Genomic DNA, 27,833 nt, shown 5'->3' with positions numbered 1-27,833 from the left:
TTTTTAAACTCATGGCTTGGGGCAGGGGCTTTCCGCCCACCGGGGGAAGTACAAGGATTTCACAGAAGGCCAGTCCCTGCTTCACACAGGTCTGTGCCACCCTCAGGACCGCCTCCTGCTCTGGCCCCAGGTGAGCACCTTGGGGTCACTGTCCTCCACCGCCCTCTCTCCCCCAGGCCAGGTGCAGCCTCCAGGTGCACTGTGCTTCAGGACAAGCTGCTTCCCTCTCTGGGCGGCCTCTCTGAGTTTGTAAAGTGAGCAGGGGAGTGCCGGGGCTCCCAGGTCTGACCATTGTTGGCTCTCATATCCTGGCAGCAACTTCCCCAGCAGGCGAGGCTAAGAAGATGGCTTGGGCCCCTGGGGTTGGATAGGGAGGGGACACCTTGGTCTAATTCGAAATGAGGCAACGTTGAAAGCAGAGAGGAGGTTGACAGTCTGGCTGCAGAGGAGATGGCCCCACCCAGGCCTGGGCCTTTGGGCTTAGGGAGGACCCCTTGGTTTGCAGCCCTTTCTGGTGCTTGAGAGAAGAGTCTTTCATAGAAAATCTGGGAAAACAGATGTGGAAACAACAGGTCCTCCCAGCCTGCCAGCCTTCCCTGTTCTGGATATGCATTTGGGACGCTGGATGCTGGGTTGGGAATGGGGTGTCAGCCCCATAAACACCAACAGAGAAAGACCAATCCTCCCTTAGGTCAGTGTGGGATGGGGAAGCCTGAACCCTTCTCCAGGGGCTCAAGACGGAGGTGGAGAGGACAGAGGCCTGGGCAGCTAATGCACTGGCCATTCCTCAGTGTTGTGGTGGACATGACACTCCCTCTCACGTCACTGTCATCCTATCCAAACCTATCTCACTTCACAAGGAAACTGAGGCCCAGAAAGAAGTCATGTGTTCAAGGTCACAGAGCTGGAAAGTGTCTGAGGTGAGATTCTAACCAGACTGTAGGACTCCAGAAACCAAACTTTGGGCTTGGGATCAGATCCCCTTGGGGTTTGCAGACTCAAGGAACAAGATGATTTGCTCCTAAATTTTAAGTGGAGGGAGGGTGCTGGACCAAGTTGGGGATGGATTAGGCTGGCCAGCTGCCTGCCCCTCCAGTCCAGTCCACTGTCCCTTCCCTTTCAGGACAAGCTCAGCACCTTCCCACCCCCCCATCCCCATGCAACAGCTGATGCTCCCATATGTCTGGGATACCAACAAAAACAGGCAGGACGGCTTTCTCTTTGGAAGGGTTTTCTCTGGCTCATGCTCTTGCCCCTAAAAAAAAAAAGCCTAGTTTCTGCAGGGAAGGAGGATCAGGAAAATGGGAAGGCCTGTAACAGTTACCTCAATCTATAGCGCAGAAAGTCCTAACATGCTTGGGAGGGCAGAGAATTGGGATTACCTCCCCACTGGGACCCCAATTTCATTCATTCAGTATTTACCAAGTGCCTACTTACTATGTGCCAGGCACCGTGCCAGGTGCTGAGAATATAGAGGCGGAGCGAGTCCGCTTGGTCCAGTTCAGCTTCTCTGGAAGCTTCTCAGGCTTGCTCAGTGCAGCCTCTGCTGTCTGTGTGTCAGCGCCAGCTCTGGGGAGGAGGTGTGCTGAGAAGTAAAGAACCTGACGTTCATCTGTGAAGCACTAACAACTCTCGTTTACCAGTGAAACTTTAGTGTTCCAGGTGCACGGTTGCCCTGCATCCTCTCCACAGCCAAAATCTCCACTCAACAGATACAAACACTGAGGTCTAGAGGGGTTAAGTAACCTGCCAAAAGGTTACATAGCCAATTTTACAGCAAGCCTGGGATTTGAATGCAAACCCATCTGACTCCTATTACATATCCTTATGACTAGCATGATTTAGAGCTTACAATGTCTCAGGAGCCATCCTAAGTACTTAACATATATTAATTCATGTAATGCTCACAACCACCATATGAGAGAAATACTGTGATTTCTAGATGGGAAAACAGGCACAGAGAGGTTGTGACTTATGCAGGGTCACACAGGTCATAAGCAATGAAGCTGGGATTTGAACCCAGGCAGGCTAACTCCACAGTCCAGCTGTTTACCATTTTGCTGAATGAATCACCTCTTATGCTTTTGTGGGGGAGCCTGTCCTGACTAACTTGGTGGCAAGAAAGAACCAGAAGGTCCTGGCACAGAGAAGGATGCTGTTGTCAGATCTCCTGCTGAAGCAGGTGGGTTTTGAAATCCAGCTGGAGGACAAAGAAGTGAGACATTTTTCATAGTGTTTACAGTAGAGAAAACTTGGAACGAACCTGAAAGTCCAACAAAAGGGAAATGACTGGTTGAGCAATTTTGGCATCCCACTAGGCAAAATGATGCAGCCACTCATGATAATCATGACGAAGAAGATGGGAAACATGGAGAAGAGGTTAGGCTAGAGATTAAGTAAATATTAGCCACTGTTTGCTCAGCCATGCCCTGTGTCACTGGCAGTGAGAAGCGTTTCACCTGCACTGTCACATTGAATCAGCTCCATAAAATGGTGAGGTAATAACAAACATCACCAACATAATAGCTAATGTTACTTGAGTGAGTGCTTACTGGGTGCCAAGTGTCATCAAAGCACTGTACATACTGCCATGCCCATTTACAATGTAGAAACCGAGGCTCAGAGGGGTGAAGCTGCTTGTCCATAAAGCTTATATAGTTGGTACATGGTGAAGCCAGGACTTGAATGCAGCTATTTCCAGCATAGCTGGTATGGTTGCGCAAGTTGTCCACTGTGTAACCACTGGAGATACCAGTCAGCTGTAGCCTATGGGAATAGCACCCTGGAGTTGTACAGTGCACAACCTGTGCAGCCTTACATGGTGCCCCTGGGTATATCTGATCTTAATCATTGGACTCTTCATCAGTACCCCTTCCAGAAAAAGAAAGTGATATTCATGCACACCATAAGTGGAGACATGTGAGAGCTGGGTACATGTGGACACAGGTCTAAAATGTATGCATAAAATTTAACAGATGACTGGATGTGATGGAGTTTAGGGTGATTTTTCTCATTTCAAAATGTCCTTCAATGCTGGTCTTTGTTGTAGTTCTCTCTCCTTAAAAAAGAAGGAGGAGGAAGGGGAAGAAATAAAATCGGGACTGCCTAGAGCAGCTCTGTCCAATAGAACATTCTGCAATGATGGACGTGCTCCATATCTGCACTGTCCAGTGTGGCAACCACTAGCAACATGTGGCTCTTGAGCCCTTGAAATGTGGCTAGTGTGACTGAGGAACTGACTTTGTATTTTTACTTTAATCAAATGTAAATTTAAATTTAGATAGCTGCATATAGGTAGTGACTGCTGTATTGGACAGTGCAGATCGAGAGGGGACCAGTTTCTTTCATTTTGAACCATCTCAATCCCAGTTTGCTGACTGAAGCCCATGGCTCCCAGACTTACAGTGAGGAAGACTATCCTGCAAGTTCCCAGCTGGTCTCGGTGCACTGGATCATATCCTGTGGGACCAGAAGGAAATATCCCTTTTTAACAAGCTGTCCAGGAAGTTTTGAAGCAAATTGTTAGTGGATGCCCCTTGGAGAAACCCGGAAGAGCTGGTACCAACTCCTCCACCGGGGTAGCAAGAGAGGCAGGGGCAGCTTCCCAGAGTCACAGCTGACGGCATCGGGGAAGCTGTGTTCAAATGTTAGCAAGGTGGCCTATGGAAGAGAGTCCCTGTGGCCTGCCCCTCAAAGCACAAACTCAGGACCATTTGGTTGGGGGGGGGGCGGCACAAGAAGGTAGATTTTGGCTCACTGTTCTAGAATGTTCTAGAGTCAAAGTTGGCTGTCACATGAGGATATAACTGAGAACATATTAGAGGTACTATAGAAGGCTAATTGCCCAGGCTCTGAGCCTACAGCCCAGGCTTGGTAAAGCCGCCCTGGGCAAGCAGCCAGGATGGGTACCCTGGGAAGTCAGGGCCACAGAGCAGGTGCCCACTTGCTGACACGTAGCAGAGGGTCCGTCATCAGCTTTAAGGGCACCAGGACCCATGAGACAGGTGGGTAGGCATGGGCAGTGTTCGGATTTGTTCACGTAGAGAGGGGTGGCCAACTATGCTGCAGCAGTTGGGGTAGTTGTCTTCACACCTGGCCACCAATAGGTGCTGACTACAGAGTTCAAGAGGCCCAAGAGGTCTTAAATGGGAGAGAAAAAACCACAGTGGGTGGGCCCTTCACAACAAACTTCACCCTGGTCGGGAAATGGTTAACAAGGACAGCTTTCCTCCAGATACCAGCCCCTTTGAGGATAGACAGACTGGACTTAGGTTCCCGCTTAATCATTGTCTGGCTGTGTGACCTGGGCCAGTTACTTTACCTCTCTGAACTTCACTGTCCCCAACTGTGAACAAACCTTAATAACAGTGCCTTCCACATTTTTAGAAGGCAGAGCTTTTAACCTGGTGCCAGGGACATAATAAAAGTTTACTAAGTGAGAGCCAAAAAAAAAAAAAGGGGGTGGAGAGAAGAAGTCCTTCTCTCCCCACCACAGGCCCAAGCTGTGGTAAGGAGAGCGGCAGAAACACTCAAGGCAGCACTTGGAGTTTCTCCGAGTTGAGCCTCAAACTCACATTTTCCAGCCTGCCTAGAACTCACAGATGGGTCATAAAAACCTCCAGCGATGCTCTAAAGGTCAGCCTCTCTGGGAGAGCAGCGTTGCCCCATAGCCGGGGTCATGGGAGGTCCCGCCAGCCATGGAAGAGGGGCTGTGGGCACTGCCTTTATCTGGGCTGCTGTCCGTGGAGGGCTGGCCAGTGGACCCAGGTGGGGAGGGGTGGAGGGGGCAGCTTCTTCTGAGGCAAAAAAAAACCAACCCTGACTTTCTGTTGAAAGAATTCTTCAGTATGGAATTTAGACAGCCTATGACCCACGCCCCTTCCAAAGTCACATGCAAACCTTTGTGTGCACCAGTGTTTTTCTGGGTTAGGTTCAGATTTCTCAAACAGGTCATAATCAAAATAGGGGAAGAACCAATAAGCAAGGGCCTGTATCTTATTCGGGGAAAATAATAGTGGGGAGAGTGGTCATCCATTCAGCACCACCATCTTTAGCACGTCTTAGGAAAGCATCTTCTGAGCCATCCTGTGACGGGGTAAGATACTGTCTCGTTCTCAGTTGCAGATAGTGAAACCAAGGACCCAAGAAGTGAAATCTCTTGACTAAGGACACACAGGGGAAGTTTTTCTCACCCTCAGATGCCCACGAGAGGCAGCCATTTGCTCTCTGGGAGGCTGCTGGTTGGCCCGACCCCGTGCTGTATTGCTGGGCCAGGCATACGGTCCTGTATCGTCCCAGGAAGCTCAGGAACAGAGATGGGAGCAGGAAGGAGGAAAATGCACGTCCTCAGGCACCAGACCTCAGTCCAACCTGGGGTCCCACTGCCTTGCGGGAGCCCTTAGCCAAGTCTCTGGCCCTCTCCAAGTCTCGGTTTCCCCATCTGCAAAGCAAGGGGCTTTGACAAACCTCTGTTGGGTCTCTTCTTGAGAGCCCTGGAGAAGACAAGAATAATAGGCTTAAGACCTCAGGGCTGTCTGCAGATTTATTTCAAAACCAAGCTGCACGACTTGCAAAATTCATGAAAATTGAACCATGGACTCTCTCAAGCTGGTATGAAGCATCTCCAACACACCACTGGGTGTATCCTTTTTCTTTTTTTCTGGAATTCAAAATGTTTTTTATTTTCTATATTTACTTTCACACAAACAGACAGTTGGTACCTTACTTTATATAAGTTATATCTCAATTAAAAATTCTAAAAATGGGGGGGGAAAAAGTCACACAAAATTGAAACAGTGTCTCTGCCAACCACGAGTGCTCACCCTGACTTCTAAGCAGGTGCTGGCTGCAGGGTTTGAGAGGCCCAGAAGCTCTTAAATGGGAGAGAAAAAACCACACTGGGTCCTTTGTAGCAAACTTCTCCCTGGTCTGAAAATGGTTAACAAGGACAGCTTTCTTCCAGATACCAGCCACTTATTAAAATGTAGGTTTTACAATAAATTTGGCATATGGCCATCAACCCTAGATTAAAACCAGACAGGACAGATGCCAGCCCTCTTCTTGGACCAGATTTTGAGCAGAGGACTGCCCCTTTCTTCCTCCAAATGAGTCTCCATCTCCCACCCACCCTGGTGCCCCCACTCCCGCCAAGTGCCACCACTCTCTACAGCTTAGTTTTGGGGTCTCAGGAGCTGAGGGGAGTGGGCTGACCACAACTGTGACCAGAACAGGCCAGAACTTTGAAGCCTGGCTCCTAGAGGCCTGAGCCCTGGGATGGCCAGGCCCCAGAACCCAGAGGCCTGGGGGCAAGAGGGAGGGTCCCACTACTTCCAGCTAGGGAGCCCAGAAGCTTTGAAGCAGTCACCTGCATCTGGCCTTTGACCTCCTGGCCCTTTCTGTGCCTGAGAATAGGCCACAAATGTTCTCTGCCCAGTAACTTCGTTTCTGTTCCTCCTTGGGTCTGCTGACCCCATTTGTCAAGGGTCTTTGTCTGAGCCTTGATGGAGTTTTGGCCTCAACTATCTTCACCCCTTGGATGGCACAAACGGTTAAGCACTGAGCTACTAACCAAAGAATTGGCAGTTCAGACTTACCCAGAGGTAGCTCAGAAGAAAGTCCTCGTGATCTGCTCCTGAAAGGTCACAGCCTTGAAAACCCCGTGGAGCACAGTTCTACTCTGACCCACATGGAGTCACCACGAGTCATGATCAACTCGACAGCAACTAGTTTGGGTCTTTTTTGGTATCCTTCCCCCTGGCTTCACTGAGTAAGCCCCTTGAGACAGCACCCACATGGAGACGTTTATCCTGAGAACCACACCTTGGTGCTGCTCTCTTACTGAGGGTTTTCCCAGAGATCCCAGGCAGAAGTGGGGCACCGGGCCTTAGTGCTCCCTGCCACTCCCCTCCTAGTGCCACCTCAAGCACTGGTGGGTCAGAGGTTCTCTTTGATTGATATTCTCTGCTAATTCCATTGTTTCTGCTACCTCCCCCTCTTCCCTTTTTTTCTGTGTTCTTTTTTATAACAACTTTATTACAGTGTAATTCACATACCATTCAATTCACCCATTTAAAGTGTACAGTTTGGTGGTTTTTAGTATATTCAGAGCTGTGCAAACCATCGCCACAATCTATTTTAGAGCCTTTTATCACCCCAAAAAGGAACCCTGCACCCCTCCCATATGGCCCCCCTCCCCAGTCCAGGGCAACCACTAATCTACTTTCTGTCTCTGGATTTGCCTATTCTGGACATTTCATAGAAATGGAATCATCCAATATGTGACCTTTTGTGACTGGTTTCTTTTACATAGCACAATGTTTTCAAGGTTCATCCAGGTATCAGTACTTCATGCCTTTTTACGGCCAAATAGTACCCCCTTGTACGGATATACCACATTTTGCTTATCCATTCACCAGTTGATGGACGTTTGGGTTGTTTCCACCTTTTGGTTATTGTGAATAATGCTTCTATGAACATTCACGTGCAAGCTTCTGTGTGGATACATGTTTTAATTTTTCTTGGGTATATACCTAGGAGTGGAATTGCTGGGCCCTGGTGGCCCAGTGGTTAAGAGCTTGGCTGCTAACCAAAAGGTCAGCAGTTTGAATCCACCAGCCGCTCTTTGGAAACCTAATGGGGCAGTTCTACTCTGTCCTATAGGGTAGCTATGAGTCGAAATAGACTCGACGGCATAGGGTTTGGTTGGTTTTTAAGGTGCCCTGGTGGGGTAATGTTTAAACACTTGGCTGCCAACTGAAAGGTTGGTGGTTTGAAACCCCCGCCCCCCGCTCCCAGTGGTTCCAAGGGAGAAAGATCTGGTGATCCGTTTCCGTAAAGATTACAGCCAAGAAAACTCTACCGGACAGTTCTACTTTGTCACTTGGGGTTGCTATGAGTTGAGAATCGACTTGAGTGCATCCAACAAAAACAACATCATAACTCTGTATTTGACATTTTGAGGAACTTCTAGACTATTTTTCAAAGCAGTTGCCCCATTTCGCATTTACACCAACAATGTGTGAGGGTTCTAATTTCTCTACATCCTCACCAACACAAGTATGAAAACAATACCTGTCATTTTGATAATGGCCGTCCTGATGGGCGAGAAATGGTATCTCACTGTGGCTTTGCTCTACATTTCCCTGATGACTAATGATATTGAGTATCTTTTCATGTGCTTGTTGGTCATTCATACAATTTCTCTGGAGAAATATCTATTCAGATCAATTGTAAGGGTTCTTTATATAGTCTAGATACAAGCCCCCTATCAGGTACATGCTCTATAAATATTTTTTCCCTATCCTGTGGGTTGTCTTTTCACTTTCTTAGTGGTGTTCACAAGAGTCTTCAATTTTGATGAAGTGTAATTTATCTTTTTTCTGTTTGGTGCTTGTGTTTTGGGAGTCACATCTAAGAAGCCATTGCCCAGTCATTTTGAGGATAGAAATCCAGATAAAGGGTCCTGTCTTTAGAAGCTCTGTGCCCTACTTCCCACCGTTTTCTGGAATGAGGCATTCCTTCATGTCTACAGCATTCATTCATAAATATTTTTGAAATCAAACTTCTTACCACTCCCCTTCTGGAGCATAGAGTCCAAAGGGAGAGACAGGCATGAGGCAGATAACCAAAATGGCTTAACTACAGATGTGAAAGAGAGGGTCTAGGAGTTTACACCAGGGAGACCTGTCCTCCTCTGGGAGCTGGGGAAGCTTCTTCAGAACTGAGACTGAAGGCCAGGTAAGCATTAGTCAGGCAAAAGGGACACAGTGGAGTAGGGAAAGAGTGTTCCAGGCAGAGGGAGCAGCATGTGCAAAGGCCCTGAGGTGGGAAGAAGCTAGTGCTCCCTAATAAGGGTAGCTCCCCTTGGAGTGCTGGCCCCCCCACTGAGTTATCTTAGGGGTCCAGTGGCTCCAGGGAAGTGTGTACAGCACTTCATGCCCTCTGTGCATTTTAGGGGAGAGTTCCAGACCCCAGAGAGAACCCAGATACATTGCAGCTGCTTCTAGGACTCTGCCGAGGTTTCCAGATATTATAGAGGAGCCTCCCCCAGTCTCCTTCAAGCTCTGGGCAGCCAAAGCCTGCTGAGGCCTCCTCCTAGCCACAATGCTCACTGGCTGGGGCTGGGAGGGGCGGAGGCAAGGCAGGCCCGGGCTGCGGTGGGCCATGCCCACAGGTTCTTACATGATGTGCTGAGGCCTGTGAGTCCACTGAGGCATGGATGGGGGCCCCGGGAGAACTCTCCAGCTCCTCGGCTCCACCATGTCTCCCCTCCTTGCCTTCCTTCTTGAGATGTTTTTCTCCCTCTCCAGACTGGTAGCTAAAAAATGTGTCAGCATCTTGGGTTTTTATCCAAAATTAATGAGGTGAAACATCCTTGGAAGGTGACGGGGCAGTGGATAGTGGTAGCTGGGCCCAGTACCCCCTACACTCCCTAACCCTTCACTAGCCCTCACATGACTCGGCAGTGATTCAGGCCTCTGTGGCTCCATAAGGAGCCATCTAGACCCCTCAGCCCTGGAGACAGCCCAGGATAGGGTGGGCAGCCTCTGAAGTCTTCCTAGGCCATTGCAACACCTCCTTGTCCATTTGTTTAATCATTCATTCATTCAATATTCAGAAAGTATTTATGGGAGTCTACTTTGTACCAGACCCTGTGATGGGTCCCCCCCCGCCCACCCCCGGCCAAAAAAAATCGGTTACTGTCAGATTGATTCTGACTCATGGTGACTCCACGTGTGTCAGAGTAGGACTGTGCTCCATGTGTCCCAGGGAGTCGGGAAACAGGAAGTTCTAGTCCCTGCCCTCAGGAACCTCACGTCCAGTGTGACAGTCAGACAAATGACCTCACACTTAGCCTACCATGTAGCAGAGATACAATGGGGAAGCCCAGAGTTCTGTGGGAGCTTAAATCTGGGGAACCTAGGATGTCTTCCTGGAGGAGGTGGCACTTGTGCTGAGACCTGAAGGTGAACCCAAGAGGGGAGAGAAGAGGTTGTAAACCCAGGGACGGCACGGTCAGGGTCCACAAGTGAGAGAATGTGGCATGTCCGGATGTGAGCACTGACCCCGAGGATGCCTTCACAGGACCTGTGAAGCAACTGAGCAGCCCCAAGACCATCCGAGACCACCAGCCTTGGCTCCACTGGCTGTGGCAGCCTGGGTGGTCTCATCCCACAGACAGAGCCAGAAAGGCCCATCCTTCCCTCCTCCCTCCAGCATTCCCAGCAAGAGGCCACCAGGGGTATGGTGGGAAAAGCATGGGCTATAGAGTCTGCAGAGTGTGGGAGGAGGAGGCGGTTCTCACTAGCTGTGTGACCTTGAGCAGGTCTTATTCCCTCTCTGGGCTTCCTCTTTCTCCTCTGTAAGGCAGAGCTGCCCTACCCTCCCCCTCTTGAGGCTTTTGGAGGGCTCTGGGGAGGTGATGCTGAGAAATCTGTCTCTAAATCTCATTAGAGGAATCAAGACCCTCCCGTGCCTTGTCCCTGGTCCTCAAGTGTCTGAGGCTGAGGCCAGCTTGGCCTGAGATGGAAACCAGCTCTTGGGACTCTTGCTTGGATTGTTGGCTGAGGTAGAGGCAGACTGCTGGGGAAGCCCCATGTCTTAGTTATCTGGTGCTTCTTTAACAGAAATACGGCAAGTGGGTGGCTTTAACAAACAGAAATTTATTTTCTCACAGTTTAGAGGCCAGGAGTCCAAATTCAGGGTGCTGGCTTTAGGGGGAGGCTTTCTTTCTCTGTTGGCTCTGGGGGAGGGTCCTTATTCCTTGGCTCTTTGGTGATCTTCATGTGGCTTGGCACGTGTCTTCTCCATCTCTCCTCTGCTTTGCTTCTTTAATCTCTTATTTATATCCCAAAAGAATTTGATTCAAGGTACACCCTACACTAATCCTGCCTCGTTAACATAACAAAGACAGCCCATTCCCAGATGGGATTATAACCACAGGCATACCCACCCAACCCACTGCCATCAAGTCGATTCCTACTCATAGAGACTCTATAGCGACCCTCTAGGACAGAGTAGAACTGCCCCGTAAAGTTTCCAAAGAGCGCCTGGCGGATTCGAACTGCCAACCTCTTGGTTAACAGCTATAGCACTTAACCACTACACCACCGGGCTTTCCAAACCACAAGCATAGAGGCTAGGATTTACAGCACATATTTTGGGGGGCGGGGGGGGGGGACACAATTCAATCCATAACACCCTGGAAACCCAGTTTCTTCTCCTTTCTCCTCCCTTCTTTCCTTCCTCCCTTTCTTCTTCCAAATGTTATTGACCCAACACTGTGCCAGGCCTGACCTGGCCAGACCCTGGCCCTGGTACTCACAGCTTCTTCCACTGGGCCCCCACCATCCATGGCCTTCGTGGCTGTGAACTCCATCACATATCCCAGCTCTAAAATATTTCTCTAGTCTCCAGCATTCCTTCTTCTTGGCTGTTCCATACACCCATAACCCTTGGAGAGATTCTCAGAATCCCTCCATGCAAGGACCTGGAGGGCTACTCTTGGGCCCAGCCCCTGTGTCAAAGTGGGTTCATGTAGCATCATGCGGAGGTGGTCAAGAGCCTAGACCCTGGTGCTGAACTGCAGGTTCAAATCCCAGCTCCAGCTTTTACTAGCCATGTGGCTTTGGGTATGTTGCTTAACCCTGTGTGCCTCAGTGCCCTCATCTGTGAAATCAGGCTAAGAGCTACCAGCATAGGGTTGTTATGAGGGTTAAATGAGTTAGCTTCCTGCTACTCCCATATCTCAGGTGAGATTCCTGAGGCTGAGAGCAGTTAAAAGGTTTGTCCCCAGTCACCCTGCTGATGAGCCTGGCCTACCTGAAATCTAATCTGGGTCCTTGTATTTCCATAACCGTGAGGCTGTACTGCCTCATACCTCTTCTGCCTTTTTGTGTGCGTGTGTGGTAAAATATACATAACATGAAATTTATCATTTTTAAGAGTACAGTTCAATGGTGTTAATTACATTCACAATGTTGTGCAAGTCATCACTATTTCCAGAACTTTTGCCTCACCCCAAACATAAACTCTGCACCCATTAAGCAGTAACTCCCCATTCTCCCCTCCCCCAGCCTTTGTAACTTCGAATCTACTTTCTGTCTCTGTAAATTTACCTGTTCTAAAACCAAACCCATTGCCATCAAGTTGATTCTGACTCATCGTGACCCTATAGGACAGATTAGAACTGCCCATAGGGTTTCCAAGGAGCGCCTGGTAGATTCCAACTGCCGACCTTTTGGTTAGCAGCTATAGCTCTTAACCACTACGCTACCAGGGTTACCTGTTCTACATACTTCATATAAGGAGATCATGCAATATTTGCCCTTTTGTGTGTGGCTTACTTCACTCAGCATAGTGTTTTCAAGGTCTATCAGAGCTTCATTTTTTATGGCTGCATAATATTCCATGAATGAATACACCACATTTTATCTGTTTGTTTTGTTCATCTGTTGATGGAAACTTGGGTTGTACCCACCTCTTGGCTGTTGTGAATAACAGCTGCTATCTCTCACCCCTTCTTACCTGAGGAGGTAAGAAATTCTCTCTCAAGTATCCCCTATGTGGTTCAAACAGTTTTCGCTCAGGTACCAACCAAAACGTTGGTGGTTTGAACCCACCCAGCAGAACCATTAAAGAAAAGCCTGGTGACAGCCAAAAAACCACATAGGGTCACCGTGTACTACTCACTGGCAACAGGTTTGGTTTTGCTTTTAGTGACATCAGGGAGAGAAATATAGGGTACTCATGTCTCATAGATGCTATCCAGGCTAAAGATTTGGTTTCCAGAATTCCTGTCTGAGCCCTTCTCCCAGGGGTCCTTCAAAGGAATCCAAATCTCTACCAAGAAATCTTTGGGGGAAGCTGAAGCCTTTCCTGGCCTCCCCACCCCCACCCCACCTCCACTTCCTTCCTAAGATTTTCCTGGCTGTAAATATTTCTGCAGCGCCGTCGAGGCTCCTCTGATGAGGGCCCAGTGTTAATTTGTTAAATCCACATCAAGGTCCTGGGGATCCATTGTTTATTTTTGTGAACGTGTTGGCAGAGATCGCACTGGGGAGGAGGACCTGCTTATTTGGTCAGAATAAATGCTAATTAATAAAAGTTATTTATTTGGGTTGGAACTCGCTGCAGCCCCGGGGTCAGGCGCAAACTGACTATTTCAAGCAAAAACAAACAGAGAGTGTCTCTCAACAGCTTGAGAAAGGCAGAAACGAAGAGGCTGGGTTTATTTGTCTTAGGAAGAATTTGCAGTTAATTCCCTCCAGACTATTTAGACCCTTAAATTACATGGAATAAGAAAAACCTTGGGCGCAGGGGAGGGGAGCTGGGAACACTTGATCACTTGGCTGAGAGCAGTTTTAAAATGTCTTTGGCCCGCAGTCAGGCAAATCAATGGTATGTGTGAAATAATTTAATGGCAGAAAACTGTGCACCAGTCATTTTTTCATTGTAATGTAATCGAGGGCGATGTGATTTTGGTTTTGAGAGAGAGAAAGCGAGAGACAGACAGATGTGCGGGCAGGCCTCCCCCATCTGAATATGCTTATCTCTGGCCTGATCCAGTCCCTCACAATAGCCAGTTCAAATGGAGGCAGTTTAATACTTCGTTTTTAATCTTAAAAGAAAGCAGAATGTTTTTGTTGTGGTTTAAAAAAAAAATTTTTTTTAACCGTGGTGAAAGCATACACAACAAAACATACCCCAATTCAACAATTTCTATGTGTATAATTCAGTGACACTGATTATATTCTTCAAGTTGTACAACCATTCTCACTATCCTTTTCCAAATTAGTCTACCACCATTAACATAAACTCACCGCCCCCTAAGCAAAAACTGCCCCTTTCCGCCTCCCTCCTACCCTGGTAACACTAACAATCTTTGGTTTCTATGTATTTGCTTATTTCACATAAGTGAGATAACACAGTATCTATCCTTTTGCAGCTGACTAATTTCACTCAGCATAATATCTTCAAGGCTCATCCACGTCGTGGCATGCATCAGGACTTGGTTTCTCTTTATGGCTGAGAAGTATCCCATGGTGTGTATATACCATGTTGTGTTTATCTGTTCTGTTGATGGCCATTTCGGTTGTTTCCACCTTCCGGCTATTGTAAACAGTGCTGCAGTGAACACTGGTGTACATGTGTCTATTCGTGTCGCTGCTTTCAAGAAAAGCAGAATTTTTATTGTACAAAAGGAAAACTTTGGGCATACCGTCCTTGGCCAGAGGAAGCTCCAGCGCTCCCTGAGCTGATGAGAAGGGTGCTGTGAAAAGGGAGAGAATGAACATCAAGGGCCTGGAGCTTAGAGAGTATTTATTTATTTTCTAAACGCTTTAAGCCCAAGAGTGGAGGAATCCACACCCACCACAATCCATTTCTCAGGAGGTGATCTGGCAACTCCAGTAATAAATATTATGCAAATGCGCTCTGAAGCAGCGACCAGTGCAAGGGCCCCGTCTGAGTCCAAAGCTGTGGGTTCAAGTGCTGGGCTGGCTTGAAGATGTTGCCTGAATCCTTTTTACCCTCAGCTGGGACTGCTGACCTATCTTTCCACTGTGGGCTGAGGGGAGGGGACCAAAGGTCTGGGAAAAGATGCTTGTGTTCAGGCTCGAGGCTGGTTGCAAAAAAGCAATAATTCTAAGGAGTTGTCATTATTAGTTGTTGTTGTTAGTTGCAGCTGAATCAACTCTGAGCAGAGTGAACATTTATAGAGCAGTGACTGTGCTCTTGGCACTGAGCTGAACTCAGCTCCACACAACAGCCTAATGTGGTGGGCATTGTCGTTAACCTCATTTACAGATGAGGAAGCTGATTCTCAGGGTGGTTGAGGCCCTTGTTACAGCTACACAGGGAGTAAATGGCAAAACCAGTGTGGACCCCAATCTGAAAGACTCCAAATCCTCTGGTCAGTATACAGCTTTAGTCTACAATGGAAGTCAACTGGGGAAGGGGGAGGGGAAAGAAGAGGGGGAAGATACTTGTGGTGGGTGGGAGACATGGCAGGAGGGACCGAAGTTTGGGTGGCCTGGTGTGGAAAGGCCTGTTTGTAAGGATTGTAAACCCCACCCAGGAGCTAAAGCGTGGGCAGATGCTTGCCTCCCACCCCCAACAGTAGCAGCAAAAGTGGGCCAGCCAAATCCAAGAATGAGGAGGAAACATCGACCAAGACCAGCTACACTGCTGCCCAGAGCCGTGATGGCCTGGGAGGCAGGAGACCGGGGCTTCTCTCAGCTCTTTACTGACTGGGGCTTCTCTCCGCTCTTTCCTTTACTGACCAGCTGTGACCTGGGGTAAGCCACTGTCACTCACAGCTTCCAGCGGTGAGGTCTTCCTTTAGAACAAAGAGGTGCCAGGGGTGTACTTCCAACAGCCTGGCATGGAGACTCAGTGGCATTTCTGCACCGGTGAAATGACTTCGGGCTGGCGCTCCCTCCCCGTAGCATCTCAGAGCTGGTGCTGAGAGTGTGGCCAACCCCCAGTGTCACTGCCCCTAGGAACAAGGTGGATGAGAGAGGATGAGGGTCTCCTCGTCTTGGCTGGCTGAGCCTTCCAGCCTACATGGATTCAGATTCCCACTGCATGACTGCTAACCAAAAGGCCAGCAGTTCAAATCCACCAGCTGCTCCTGGAAACACTATGGGACAGTTCTATTCTGTCCTATAGGGACGCTATGAGTCAGAATCAACTCGAAGGCAACGGGTTTGGTTTTGGTTTGGATTCTTGGAGACTCAGTTTCCCTGTGTGTAAAATGGGGTAACACCTCATAGGGTGGGCACAGGAATTCAGTTAATGGAAATGTGTGGCGCACTTGGAACCATGCCTGGCACAAACCAGTATTTGTGGACTGTTTCCCTTCCTAGCTGCCTCATGGTTATCCCAGGAGAGGGCTGACTCAAGACCCGCTGTGGAGCCTGTCTGGTGTCAGTTGGGGGTAGGGGGGCTGGCGCTGATGGGGTGACGTGGTAAACGCCTTTGCATGAGGACCTCGGAGCCAAGTCACCACGCAGCTTAACTGGTGCAAGAGTGGAATTGTTTCTTCCGACGCTTGCTCACCAGCACGCAGGCTTCAAAATGGTTTTCATTTAGACACCCCGCAGTTTCGAATTGCTCAGAAAATTCCCGAAAAATTCTCCTTTTTTGGCTAAAATGCCTCCTGCCTTGGGTGTGTGCCCAAGCAGTGCTGCCTGCAGGGAGGAGGTTGGCTCTGTGATGGCTGGCCTTCCAGAGGCCTCCGTCCCCGCTTTCTGGGATATTGATCACCACCCGGCTTTCAGCACGCGGGCCCTTGTTGTTTCGGTTTAAGGTTTCTTCTCACTCATGGGGCTTGGGGGTGGGTGGAGAGACATTCCTAGGCACAGAGACATTCTCATCCATCTTCGCCTTTTCTTGGAGGAACAGGGTGAAGAGTGAAGAGTGAAGCTGGTCCAGGTACCAAGACCAGCTCACATGGGGCCACACCGTGTCCCTTCCCCACTGCCCTCCCCTCCCCGGCATATGCCTCAAGCGTTTGCAAGTATTTCCCAAAAGGGAGAAATACTGGACATAAACTCCTAGTCATCCCTTTAAACTAGGGTTTCTCAACCTTGGCACTATTAACATTTTGGACAAAAAATTCTTAGATGGGGGGGGCTGTCCTGGGCATTGTGGGATGTTGAGCGGCATCCGTAGCCTCTACGCACTAGATGCCGGCATCAAAATGTTTCCAGACAGCCAAATGTCCCCTAGGGGCAAAACTGCCCTCCACTGAGAAACACTGGTCTAAACCCAGCTTCAAGGTCATCTTTTCTGGGGAACCTTCCTGATTCCTGCCTGACCCCCTCCCCCTTAACACACATGCAATCATTTTCAGTCTCATGGACCGATATAGCCTTAAAGTTGGTTGCTTAAGGATCAGTAAATCCGATTAACCTGGGAGCTGCTTAAAAGCAGGGTTTGAGTGTTACGTATCGCTGGGCCTGGAATGTTCTAGATGCTCGGTAAGTAGCTGAACCAATGCCCAGTGCTGTGCAAAGAATATGTAGGGTATATACAGGAAACATGTAAGGGGGAAATAAAAATACATGGAATGGACAAAAGTCTGACAATATGCTCAGTCTGCCCTGTCGGCCAAACTGTGGGCAAAACAGGCCCTCCCATCTGCTACTGGTAGGGATACAACATGGGACAAGCCCGTGGGGGAATTTGGCCACTCGCTTCTAGGAATCTGTCCCAAAGATGCAATGGCAAAAATAGCAAATCACGTCTGCAGGAGGTCATTCACTGCAGCATTCTTAATTGCAAAAGATTGGAAAAATGCCACAGGCCCATCAATATGGCTCTGGATGAATAAACCATGGGTCAATCACACAACGAAGTACTATGCAGTTGTGAAAAGGATGTGAACAATTTCTATGCACTGTTACGAAGGAATCCCTGGGATGTATTGTTAAGTGGGGAAAAATGAGGTGCAGAATACTTTCTCCCCCACCTTTTGACAGAGGTGGGGAAAAAAGTATTATTTATATTTTATATTTGCAAAAGGAAATACTGGAAGGATAAAGCAAATATTGATTTTAAAAATTGGGTCCTACAGACAAAGGGAGGGGCAAGAGGGAAAGTATATTATGGGAAAAAAAAATCCAAATATCTGTCAATTGGATAGATTTTTTTTTAATTGTTCATCTAGACAGCCAATAAAAAGGGTTAAGTTTCTCAGTACTGAAATAGAAAGCTGTTCAAAATATTATTAAATAAAAATAGGCAAGTCGAAGCCCCAGTGTGTATAGCATACTTGTAAATTTTTTTAAATGTGTGTTTGTAATCTTGTAAAGGCTGTAGAGGGCCACGCTGCAGGCTATGAACTGCCTGTCTCCTCTGGGGCTGGGGTGGGAGGCACTTTGCTTACACTCTTTTGTGTTGTTTGAATCAGTTAGTGTGACCAGCAGTGATATTACGTTACTATTTTTTAAAGAAAAAAAATCAGAGGTACAAGGAAGTACTGAATTGGAGGGTGTTGGTCCTAAGTGCCTTGGAGAGAAGGGGGTTCCATGTGGACTCAGGCAGTCGGAGGGGGGCTTCCTGGAGGAGTAGACAATGAACTGGGCCCTGGGGGATGAAGGGTCAGTGGTCATGCATAAGATTTAAATGTGGGAAACAGCAGCTGAACACCCCTTACCTGTACCGCCGAGGGACAGGGCAGGGCCTGGACGGTGACGGTTTCCAACAAGTCACTGACTCCCATGCCTTCTCCAGCATCACACTGGGTCACTGTTACCCAAGCTGCCGGATCTGCATCACAGGCGACATGGACCCTTGATCAGCTCCACTGTGGGATTCACCCCCGGTAGTTCCCACCTCACCCTCTTGGGCTTTACGTACATCCTTCCGCCTACCTGGATGCCTTCCCTCCCTCCCTCTGGTCTGATTGGAGAACCCTTGTACATCCTTCAAAACCCGGCTCAAGCTCTGCTTCTCCTAAGGGGCCTCCTCTGACCATTTCCCTGTTGCTTACGGGAGGTGAGCCCCTTATGCGCCCTGGCCCACGCCCTGACATAGCCCTACCCCATGGCACTGTGACGTCTTATTCTGGGGCCTGTGGTACCTGCTAGGCGAGAACGCTGTAGGATTCATCCCTCCCCAGCACCCGGCACAGCCCCTGGCACGTAGTAGATGTTCAGAATGCTGAAAGAAGCCTGTTTAGCAGGGTAGGGGCCCTCTGGAAAGCTGCTCTCAGTTTGGTATGATGAATAGAACCAGGCCTCTGCTGCCAGGCTGGTGGGTTCAAGTCCCACCTCCACCCATTGCATATTAGGTGCTTTAACTTGGACCGGAGACATTGGCCTCTCTGTAAATTGGGAGTGGTGAGGATAATAGCACCTGTCTTTAGGGTTCCTGTGACCATCCAGTGGTCTGTGGGTATTAAAGAACCTGTGCACAGTGGGCCCTCAGAACCGTGGTTCTTACTGCTCTTTATTTATATATTATTATAACCCAACAACATTGCCCTGGGCCAGGTGCTGGGGACACTCAGTTGTCTCCTGGGCCCTCCCTGGGCACTTGTCCCCCGTGACAGCAGATGTCTGTCCCCTGGGCTCTTGTGTAGACACCGTCTTACTTTGGTCAGACTGTGGGCTCCCTAGGGCGGAGGTCTAACTACTTTTGTTCACCGTCGTATCCCCAAAAGTGCCCTGGTAGCACAGTGGTTAAAGCGCTTGGCTGCTAACCAGAAAGTTGGCAGTTCGACCCCACCAGAGGCTCAGTGTGAGAAAGATGCGGCAGTCTGCTTCGGTAAAGACTTACAGCCTTGGAAACCCTAAGGGGCAGTTCTAATCTGTCGTTTAGGGTTGCTACGAGTCGGAATCGATTCCAGGGCAGTAGGTGGGTGTATCCCCCCTCCTCGGGCCTAGCACTGTCCCTACCACATAGTAGGTGATCAGTAAATACGTGTTGAAGAATGAGTGAACGAAGGGATGAATGACGGAGTGAATTAAAGGGACATGATCCTGCCCTTGGGCCCAGACCGTCTTCAGAGGGAGATAGAAGTGAATTGCGTCGGCAATTCAGGACGCAGGGGCGGCCTGGCCGCTGGGGGCGCTGCAGGCACGGTGTCCTGCCCACCGCCCGGCTAACCGCCCCCCCGCCCCTCTGCAGGTGAGTGCCCCAGCCCGGGACGCGGCGGCGCCGCCAAGCGGAAGAAGAAGCAGCGGCGAAATCGCACCACGTTCAACAGCAGCCAGCTGCAGGCGCTGGAGCGCGTGTTCGAGCGCACGCACTACCCCGACGCCTTCGTGCGGGAGGAGCTGGCCCGGCGAGTCAACCTCAGTGAGGCGCGCGTCCAGGTGAGCGCGGCCTGGGTGCCGCACAGTGGGCTCTACCTATCCGTGGGCCACCCGAGGGAGTTAAGGAGTTGCTGTGATGGAGTGTTTAAGAGCTTCTGAGGCCAGGACGGGCTGGGTTCAAATCCCGGCCCTGCCGCTGTGTGATCTTGAGCAAGTTACTTAACCTCTCTGTGCCTTAGCCCACCCCACTCCATAAAATAAGGATCATGTGGGTCTATTTTATAGGGCTCTTACGAAAATTAAAGGAGTTAACGTTTTTGTAAAGTGCTTAGAATAGTGCCTAGCACAAAGACTTTTGATAAATAAACGTTGTTTTAAAGTGCTGAGTGCTTTCTCTGTGCCAGCCCTGAGCTAGTGTCCAGCATCCAGACTCTCCTTACAGCCTCACAAGGGCAGAATGTTCATTCATTCACTCATTTGTTCCTTCTTTAGCCTATATTTACCCAGCAGCCAGTCCCATATATTATGTCCATTTTACAGATGAGAAAACAGGTTCAGAGACCTAGAGATGGTGGCAGGGCAGCCACACACCCGGGTGCAGAAGGACTTTAGAGCCCTGAGACCCCTGGTGAGGTGGTCCCCTCCTCAGCCCACTTTGCCCAGCTCACCACACCCTCCCATCCCAGGTCTGGTTCCAGAACCGTCGTGCCAAATTCCGCCGGAATGAGCGAGCCATGCTGGCCAGCCGCTCCGCCTCACTCCTCAAGTCCTACAGCCAGGAGGCTGCCATCGAGCAGCCCGTGGCTCCCCGGCCCACCGCCCTGAGTCCAGATTATCTCTCCTGGACAGCCTCATCTCCTTACAGGTGAGAGTGGGAGCCCCATCAGGTCAGGAGGGGGCAGCCAGGGGACCCCATGGGGCATTTGGGGTCTAGACCCCTTTGAGAATCCTAGAGGAGCTGTATCCATGTGCCCCTTGGACCTGGGATCCACTGGGTGGTGTGTGTGTAAGTGCACAAGCGTGTGCCTGTGAGTGTGTGTGTTTTGCGTGTGCATGTATGTGTGTGAATGGATGTACACAAATGTGTGTGCATGCTCAGGCAAGTGTGTGTGTGTGAGTGTTGTGAGAGTGTGAATGCGTATACAGGAGCGGATTAGCCAGTAAGCAAGGTAAGCACGGGTTACTTGTGCTTACTAATCTGTAGTGAACAATTTCACATTTTTTCACCACATCAAAGATGGCTGGCATCTGTCTCTCTCCCAACCCCACAACACCTTCCTACAGAATCAAAGCCTCTTTTCAAATTTACAGTCCCTGACAGGGGCTATAGGGTTGCTATGAATCGAAATCAACTCGACAGCAGTGGGTTTTGGACAGAAGCGGATGACTCAGTAAGCAAGGTAAGCATGGACTTATTTGTGCTTACTTACTAATCTGTAATGAACAGTTTCACATGGGTTTCGATCTGATGTAGCGTGGTGAAACCCATGTGAAATTCTTCACTGCAGATTAGTAGGTAGACACAGGTAAGCCCGTGCTTACCTTGCTTATTGGACAAAGCACCCCTGCGTGTTCACATAAGTGTGCATGCATGTGTGAGTGTGTGCATAAATGTGTGAAGGGGAGAGAAGATAAGACCTGTCTTCCCCTGTGGAGGGAAAGTGAAGCACAGGTGTCACCCTGAGGAAGTTGAAAACCTTTAGGAAGATTTCCAGGCTGGCACAGGAGCCCTAGCAACTTGTGTAGCCCTTTCAGGTGAGAAACTGTGACTGGAAAGTCTGAGGGAATAGCCTCTCCTTCCCGTCAGCCTGGCTAGGGTGCGGGGCCCAGAGCCAAATTTTGGGGCTGTTCCTGACCAGGTCAAGGCTGGAAATAGGCTTCAAAGTGGCAGGGCAGGAAAAGGAAGGAAGTACTTGGGAAGTCAAGTCTCCACCACCACACCCCATTATTCCAGGGGGCGCCATTCACCCTTAGTTTGTAAGAATGGCACCGCTAGAGCTGTGGTCTTGTGGGAGGCAGGGAATCAGTGGGTTGTCTCATGGATTCTGAACCCTAGGCAATGCCCACATTAGCCTTGCAGCTCTCCTGACTTCCTTCCCTGCCCAGTCCTCATCTGGGGGCAGAAGAATGACCAAGAGACATGAAATGCAGGTGTGTGATCAGGTCACGTCCATCCCACGGTGTGTAAGCCCAATGCAGGTGGAGGGTAAACAGGGCCAGCAGGGCCTAGTCCCCTCTCTGGAAGTTCATGGTCCAGTGAGGAATGACACCAAATAAACAGAGAAGGCAGTGTTGTCCCAGTACCTACCCTGGGTGCTTCTGATCCTGTCCAAACCCTGCAGCCCCAGCCCCCTCCCTCCCCCCAGGCCAAGGCTTTCCAGGAGAGCAAACTGAGGAGGGGAGGCAGGAGGACCAGAGGCCAGGGTCAGCTCTGGTTGGCACATGAGCCACACCAACATATCCTTGTGTCCCCTGTCACCCCCAGCACGGTGCCACCCTACAGCCCTGGAGGCTCTGGCCCCGCAACCCCAGGGGTCAACATGGCCAACAGCATCGCCAGCCTCCGTCTCAAGGCCAAGGAGTTCAGCCTGCATCACAGCCAGGTGCCCACGGTGAACTGACAGCCGGCCTGCAGGGACCCAGCTGCTTCTTTTGTCCAACAACAGAAGGGAGGGCAGACACACAGGAATGTGACCTTCTCCTGTCCCCTGTCCCTGGGACAGGCTGGTTGGGCTGTCTTGGCCTCTCTCTCCAGCCTGGACTCCTGACCCCGAGAGGCTGCTGAGGCGCCTGGAGCCCGGCTCAGCTCCTTTATCCACGACCAGCCCCAACTGCGGCCCCATGACCGTTGGAGGGTTTGGGCCGAAGGCGGAGCAGGAGCTCGCCAAGGACCTCATTTACTTTGTGTATTAAAACCAAAAAGCTTTTGTCTTTAAAAAATAAAATGATTTTTTAAATCCTAAAAGGTTGTGGGAGGGCAGGCAAGGGCCAAGAGGGGGCAGGTTTGCAAACCAGACCACTGCTGAGATGGAGCCAGGGAGCTGGGGGCGGTAAGGGGAGGGGGGAAGAGGGGGTGCATGGCCTTCCAGGAGCCTCTCTCTGGCCCGCAGTGGGGCTTCACTAGGCCTGGCTCAGACCTACTTCTCTCCCTGCAGTTCTGAATGAAAACTCTGTAGAGCCCCAGGGGATGGGGAGTGAGGTAGGAGGAGAGCAATCTGCCTCGGTCCTGAGAGCTAGACTCTGGCTCTGCCCTGCTTCTGCCCTGCTGGATGACTCTCTGGGAAGGGGGTGTCCTCTCTTCCCCGTGAGGAGGCAGGATGGGTGGCCAGGGATTCTCAAACTGTGTGTGGGGAGATGCTGGAATGAAATCCCTTGCTTCTGGGCACACAGAAGGTGTAGGACTCCTCTGGGCATTTGACCATGGAGGGGCCTGGGCAAATGGCCCAGAAAATGGAGATTTGGAGTGGAGGGCCCAGCTGGGCTCATAGGAAAGAGGAGTAGTCCCTGATAGCTGAGGCCACCAGGAAGGTCTTCTCCCAAGTTCCCCAACCCACCCGTTTGCACCCAGTCACTGAGAGTGACAGAGGACACATGGGCTGCAAGAGGGTGGTGCCATCAGCAAATGACATCACTGATATCACTACCAGTGGTCTGCAGAAAGCTGGGGAGGGGCGGCGGAGGTAGATGGGGAGTGGTCTGAAGCCAGTGCCCTCCACCTGGCCCCATGCCACCCCTTCTGATAGGCACACCCACCAGGAAAGTTAGCAGCGATCCCCCAAACCAGAGGTCACAAAGATGATCAGCCCCCTCGGAGTAGGGTTTAAAACCTGGGCCCTGGTGCTGAGGGGAGGCAGGACAGGTGGCATAACAGTCATACCTCGATGGAGTCAATGGGATGGACCCGTTTTCCCATATTCTGCCCTGCCCAAACCACATGAAAAACCCCAGGAATGCTAGAATTTCCAACCACAGCATCTAGGTGGCATCAAATAGGTCAGAGCCAACACATGAAAATTCTTACGTGAGAAATACTCCCAGTTTTTGTTTTAGAAGGTGTATGAGTTTCCTGTGGCTGCAGTAACAAAACACAGAAACTGGGTGCCTTAAAACAACGGAAGTTTATTGTCACAGTTCTGAAGGCTAGAGGTCTGAATTAAGGGTATCAGCAGGGCCATGGTCTCTCCAAAGGCTCTAGGGGACAGTCCTTTCTTGCCTTCCCCAGCTTCTGGTAGCCCCAGGCATTCCTTGGTTTGTGGCATCGTAACTCCAATTTCTGCCTCCCTCTTCACGTGACTATCTTCCCTGTGTGTCCCTGTGTCTCCTTCCCTCTTTTTATAAGGGCACTGGTCATAGTGGATTAGGGCCCACTCTATTCCAGTGTGATCTCACGTTAACTAATAACGTCTTTAAGGACCATATTTCCAAACGAGGTCACATTCACAAGTAGCGAGGGTTAGGACTTCAACATATATTTTGGGGGACACAATTTATCCAAAAGAGAAGGATGGTAACAATACCTATGTGAAAGGAGCACCTCTTTCCATTCCCCAATACATCCCTAAATATTCTTCCAGAGTAAAAAAAAAAAATTTTTTTTTTTTTTAGTACTCCACCTGAAATCCCACCATTAAAGCAACTTCCTTGTGGGTCGAGCATTGCCCTCTTCAGAAATGTGCACATACCTGGGAAAGGGTGGCCAATGAGTTGTGAGTGACTTTCTGAGGTGCCTGGAGCCTCAGGTTTCCTCCTGGCAACAGGGACACTGGTCAGCAGGGGGGCAGGGAGCAACAGTGGTAGGACCAGAAGGCACAGACTTAGTCAGCAGGCAGGAGGGGAGAACAGTGTGCTGATGTCTTGGGCTCCCTCACGCTGACCTGATGATGCGGACCAGGCCAGAGCTAGGCAGAGCCTTGCAGTCTGGACTGGATGGGCAGCCAGAGCTGTGTTTGGCCTCTGCCTTGGGTAAACGCCTTCTGGGCCTCCGTTTGCCACTCGTTCATTGAACAAATATTGTGAAACACTTGCCATGGGCCTGGGCCCTTGGGGAGACAGCAGAGAAGAGACACAGGGTCCATGGCTGACAATCTTACAGGTAAGCAAAACTAAATGAGTAATTAAAGATACCACATGACTAAGGCCACCAGGGGTAGTGGCCTTAGTCTAAGGCATCTGGGTAGGCTTCCTGGAGGAGGTGTGCACCTGGAAAAATGGTGAGTTAGCCAAACAAGGGGCAGGGGAGGAAGAACAGTGTTTCTAGCTAAGGGAACAGCATATGTGAAGGCAAGACAGAGCCTGTGTCATTGGGGTGATGGGAGCATTACCGGGCTGGATCTCTTGGTGCAGGACGAAGGTGAAAAGAAGCAGGGCCTGGCTCAAGCAGAGCTGTCGGCCAGGTCTAGAAGTTTGGACATCATCCCAAGGGCTGTGGGGAGCCATGAAAGAGAGGTGCTTAGTGGAGCCACGCGACTCCTGGCCTCTGTGTGGAGAAGGCACTGTGGGGCTAAGAGAGGAAGCAGAGAGACCCATGGGGAGGCCAGGCCAGGACAGATGGCCAGGCGGAAGGGTGCAACACCTAGACTAGATGGGACAGAAGTGGGTGGACCTGAAGGATGTCTGGGAGGCAGTAAGAGTTAGTGACTGACTGGATGATGGGCTGGGGGAAATGGGGAGAGCCCGCAGGGCTGGGTTTTGGTTTAGGCATGAAGGTGTGGCCAGGAGGAAAAGCTCCCTGGATGCAGGACCTGCCCAGTGGGAGTCTCTGGAAGATGGTGGCCTGTCCCTGTACCAGGCAAGCACTGGGTCCATCCTGGTTTAAGTAGGGTCCTCCCTGGCATAGAGCTTGCGCCCTCCATCCCCAGGGGATTTGCTCCTGCAAAGGACCAGTCCATGGGGGCCCAGAGCAGTGTTCACATGGGCAGCTGAGAAGGGCAACTTGCTTCCTCTCCAGAAGCCCTAAACTCGGAGCAAGTGAGTAGACTAAGCCTGCCTGGGTGCCCGCCAGTCCTCCAGAGCTCGGATGAAGGTACAGGCGACATACTCTTTGTTTTTCAATCCAAAGGGAGAATGCATGAAGAGTCGCCAGGTTGGGGCTGCCTGCTGTCGAGCTGGGGTCACACTGGGAAGCAGTTCCCCAGAACGCCAGCCTCAGAAAAAGCCCGGGGCCCCATTCCCACGGAGGCGCTGGCCCTGCCGTTGGACCACAAGGATGTCAATGTCACGTCCTCTGAGCACACTAGAGAAAACAAACTGGCTTAATGGTTTACACATGCTGCTCTGGGAAGCTGAAAGGGAGGAGGCACGCCGGCCCTCCCTGTAAAAGAAAAAATATCCAAACGTTGCTGTCGCGACTGTAGCACGAATTGCAGGGCTGTGAGTGCAGCTGAGTGGGCAGCCATTCCAGGATATAACCCTTCCGTCCCAGCCTCAGGGCGGGGGACTTGGAATCCTCCTCTCTGCCTGCTTTTGCCCATTTGGCCAGTTGGGCTTGGGAAAGGGTACTGTGCGTGTCTGCTTTTATTTGAAATAAAATAAATTTGAGCTGAGAAAGAAAGAGAAAAGTAGACTGACTCTTGCAAAAATAAAAAACAAAAAAAGACTTGAGAAATAAAGATCAGAGTTCTGGCTTTGTGGCTTTGGGCAAGGCACTTCTCTGGGCTCTAGTTTCCTCCTCTGTAAAATGGAGGGCAATGATAAAGCCCACCTCACAGGGTTGGTGGCACAGATTAAACTCTCCATAAATGGACACTTTAGTGTTTATTGTGGAGGAACACACAGTTTGAGGGGCGGAGTTTGAGGAAACCAAAATACTCTCCATCTGGGGTGTCCCCAGGTGCTGTAAATGGTTAACGCGTTTGGCTGCTAAGAAAGGTCGGAGGTTTAGGTCTATCCAGAAGCCCCTCGGGAAGAAAGACCTGGCAATGGACTTGATGGCAAGTTTTGTTTTGTTTTTGGTGGGGGCGAGATGACATTTTCCCTGCCCAGGAGAACCTGGCACTGGTGGTTCAGGGATTCTTCCCCCACCCTCTCCCTCAGTGCCTAACTCCTTGTGAAGGCCAATTGGGGCCAAACTCAAAATGGCCTTCCTGACTCCCGCACCTTTGCTGCCCTCCCCTGGAGGGCTCTGTGGAGTTGGTGTCAGGCACAGGGCTGGATTCCCACAACCACCAACCAGCTCATCACCCGGGCTGGCTGTGGGCTCCCGACCCAGCCTCCTCTTCAAAAACAAAGAAAGAAGCAAAGCCCAAACCACCCCCAGGGGTCACAGCCTAAAAATCACCACAAGTGTTCCATGAAAACGTTTGTTTGCTTTTCCTACTTTGAAAAATAATCCAAAATGGGGGGAAAAGCAGTGCTTGCAAAGATGTTTAGCACATATTTTATACGTGCAATGTAAAAAACCGGGGAAGACACAAACCAAAATGTAAATAACGTAAATTTTATGGTGGCTCACAACACACTAGCTTCTGTGTTTTTTATAATGTGGTTAATAACTACAGAAAAACAAAACAATATTTTAAAAATCCAAGCAGGATAGTATAATAGTCTCAAACACAAAATGAGCTCTTTGAAGGCAAAAAGTACATTTTCTTCTCTGTCTTTTACATCCCCTTTGGGAATGGTGGTGGTGCAGTGGTTAAGAGCTCAGCTGCTAACCAAAATGTCGGCTGTTCGAATCCACCAGCTGCTCCTTGAAAACCCTATGGGGCGGTTCTACTCTGTCCTACAGGGCCCCTATGAGTTGGAATCCACTCGACGGCAACAGGTTTTTGGTGCCTAGGACAGGGCTGAACATGTATTTTGATGCCTATTGGTCAGTAGCCTACCTATATATGCCTACCAAATCCTTATCCAAAGCTCTCTACCCCACTACCTATTATTCCGCCATCAGCCTTTCAGGTCTTGAAGCTTTGTGGTCATTAATAGTTACCTTTTATAATAAATTGTGAATGCTGGAAAGAGTGTTGGAGAACTTCATACCTTAGGAGAAATGGGACATGGATTGAGCTTGGGATATGAGGGGGTCAACACCAGGCACCTTGAAATTAAAAGGGGAACTCAACAGAGCATTGG

The 27,833-nt window shown here is 50.0% G+C and overlaps 1 protein-coding gene across 1 annotated transcript in view; it reads left to right on the top strand.

Annotated features, from left to right (window-relative positions):
• The window catches only part of PRRX2 (paired related homeobox 2), a 51,448-nt gene extending 28,740 nt beyond the window's left edge, over window positions 1-22,708 (top strand). The window contains exons 2-4 of the mRNA XM_003407623.4: window positions 19,636-19,823; window positions 20,450-20,628; window positions 22,249-22,708. Of these exons, the coding sequence (XP_003407671.2) occupies window positions 19,636-19,823; window positions 20,450-20,628; window positions 22,249-22,384 (503 nt within the window). The 3' untranslated portion in view covers window positions 22,385-22,708. The remainder of the gene's footprint in view (window positions 1-19,635; window positions 19,824-20,449; window positions 20,629-22,248) is intronic.
• Window positions 22,709-27,833: the final 5,125 nt, after the last annotated feature.

Source organism: Loxodonta africana, chromosome 9 (assembly GCF_030014295.1).
Source record: "Loxodonta africana isolate mLoxAfr1 chromosome 9, mLoxAfr1.hap2, whole genome shotgun sequence".
Taxonomy (NCBI): domain Eukaryota; kingdom Metazoa; phylum Chordata; class Mammalia; order Proboscidea; family Elephantidae; genus Loxodonta; species Loxodonta africana.
The sequence above is the reverse complement of the archived record's forward strand: the minus strand, read 5'-3'. Positions and strand labels throughout refer to the sequence as shown.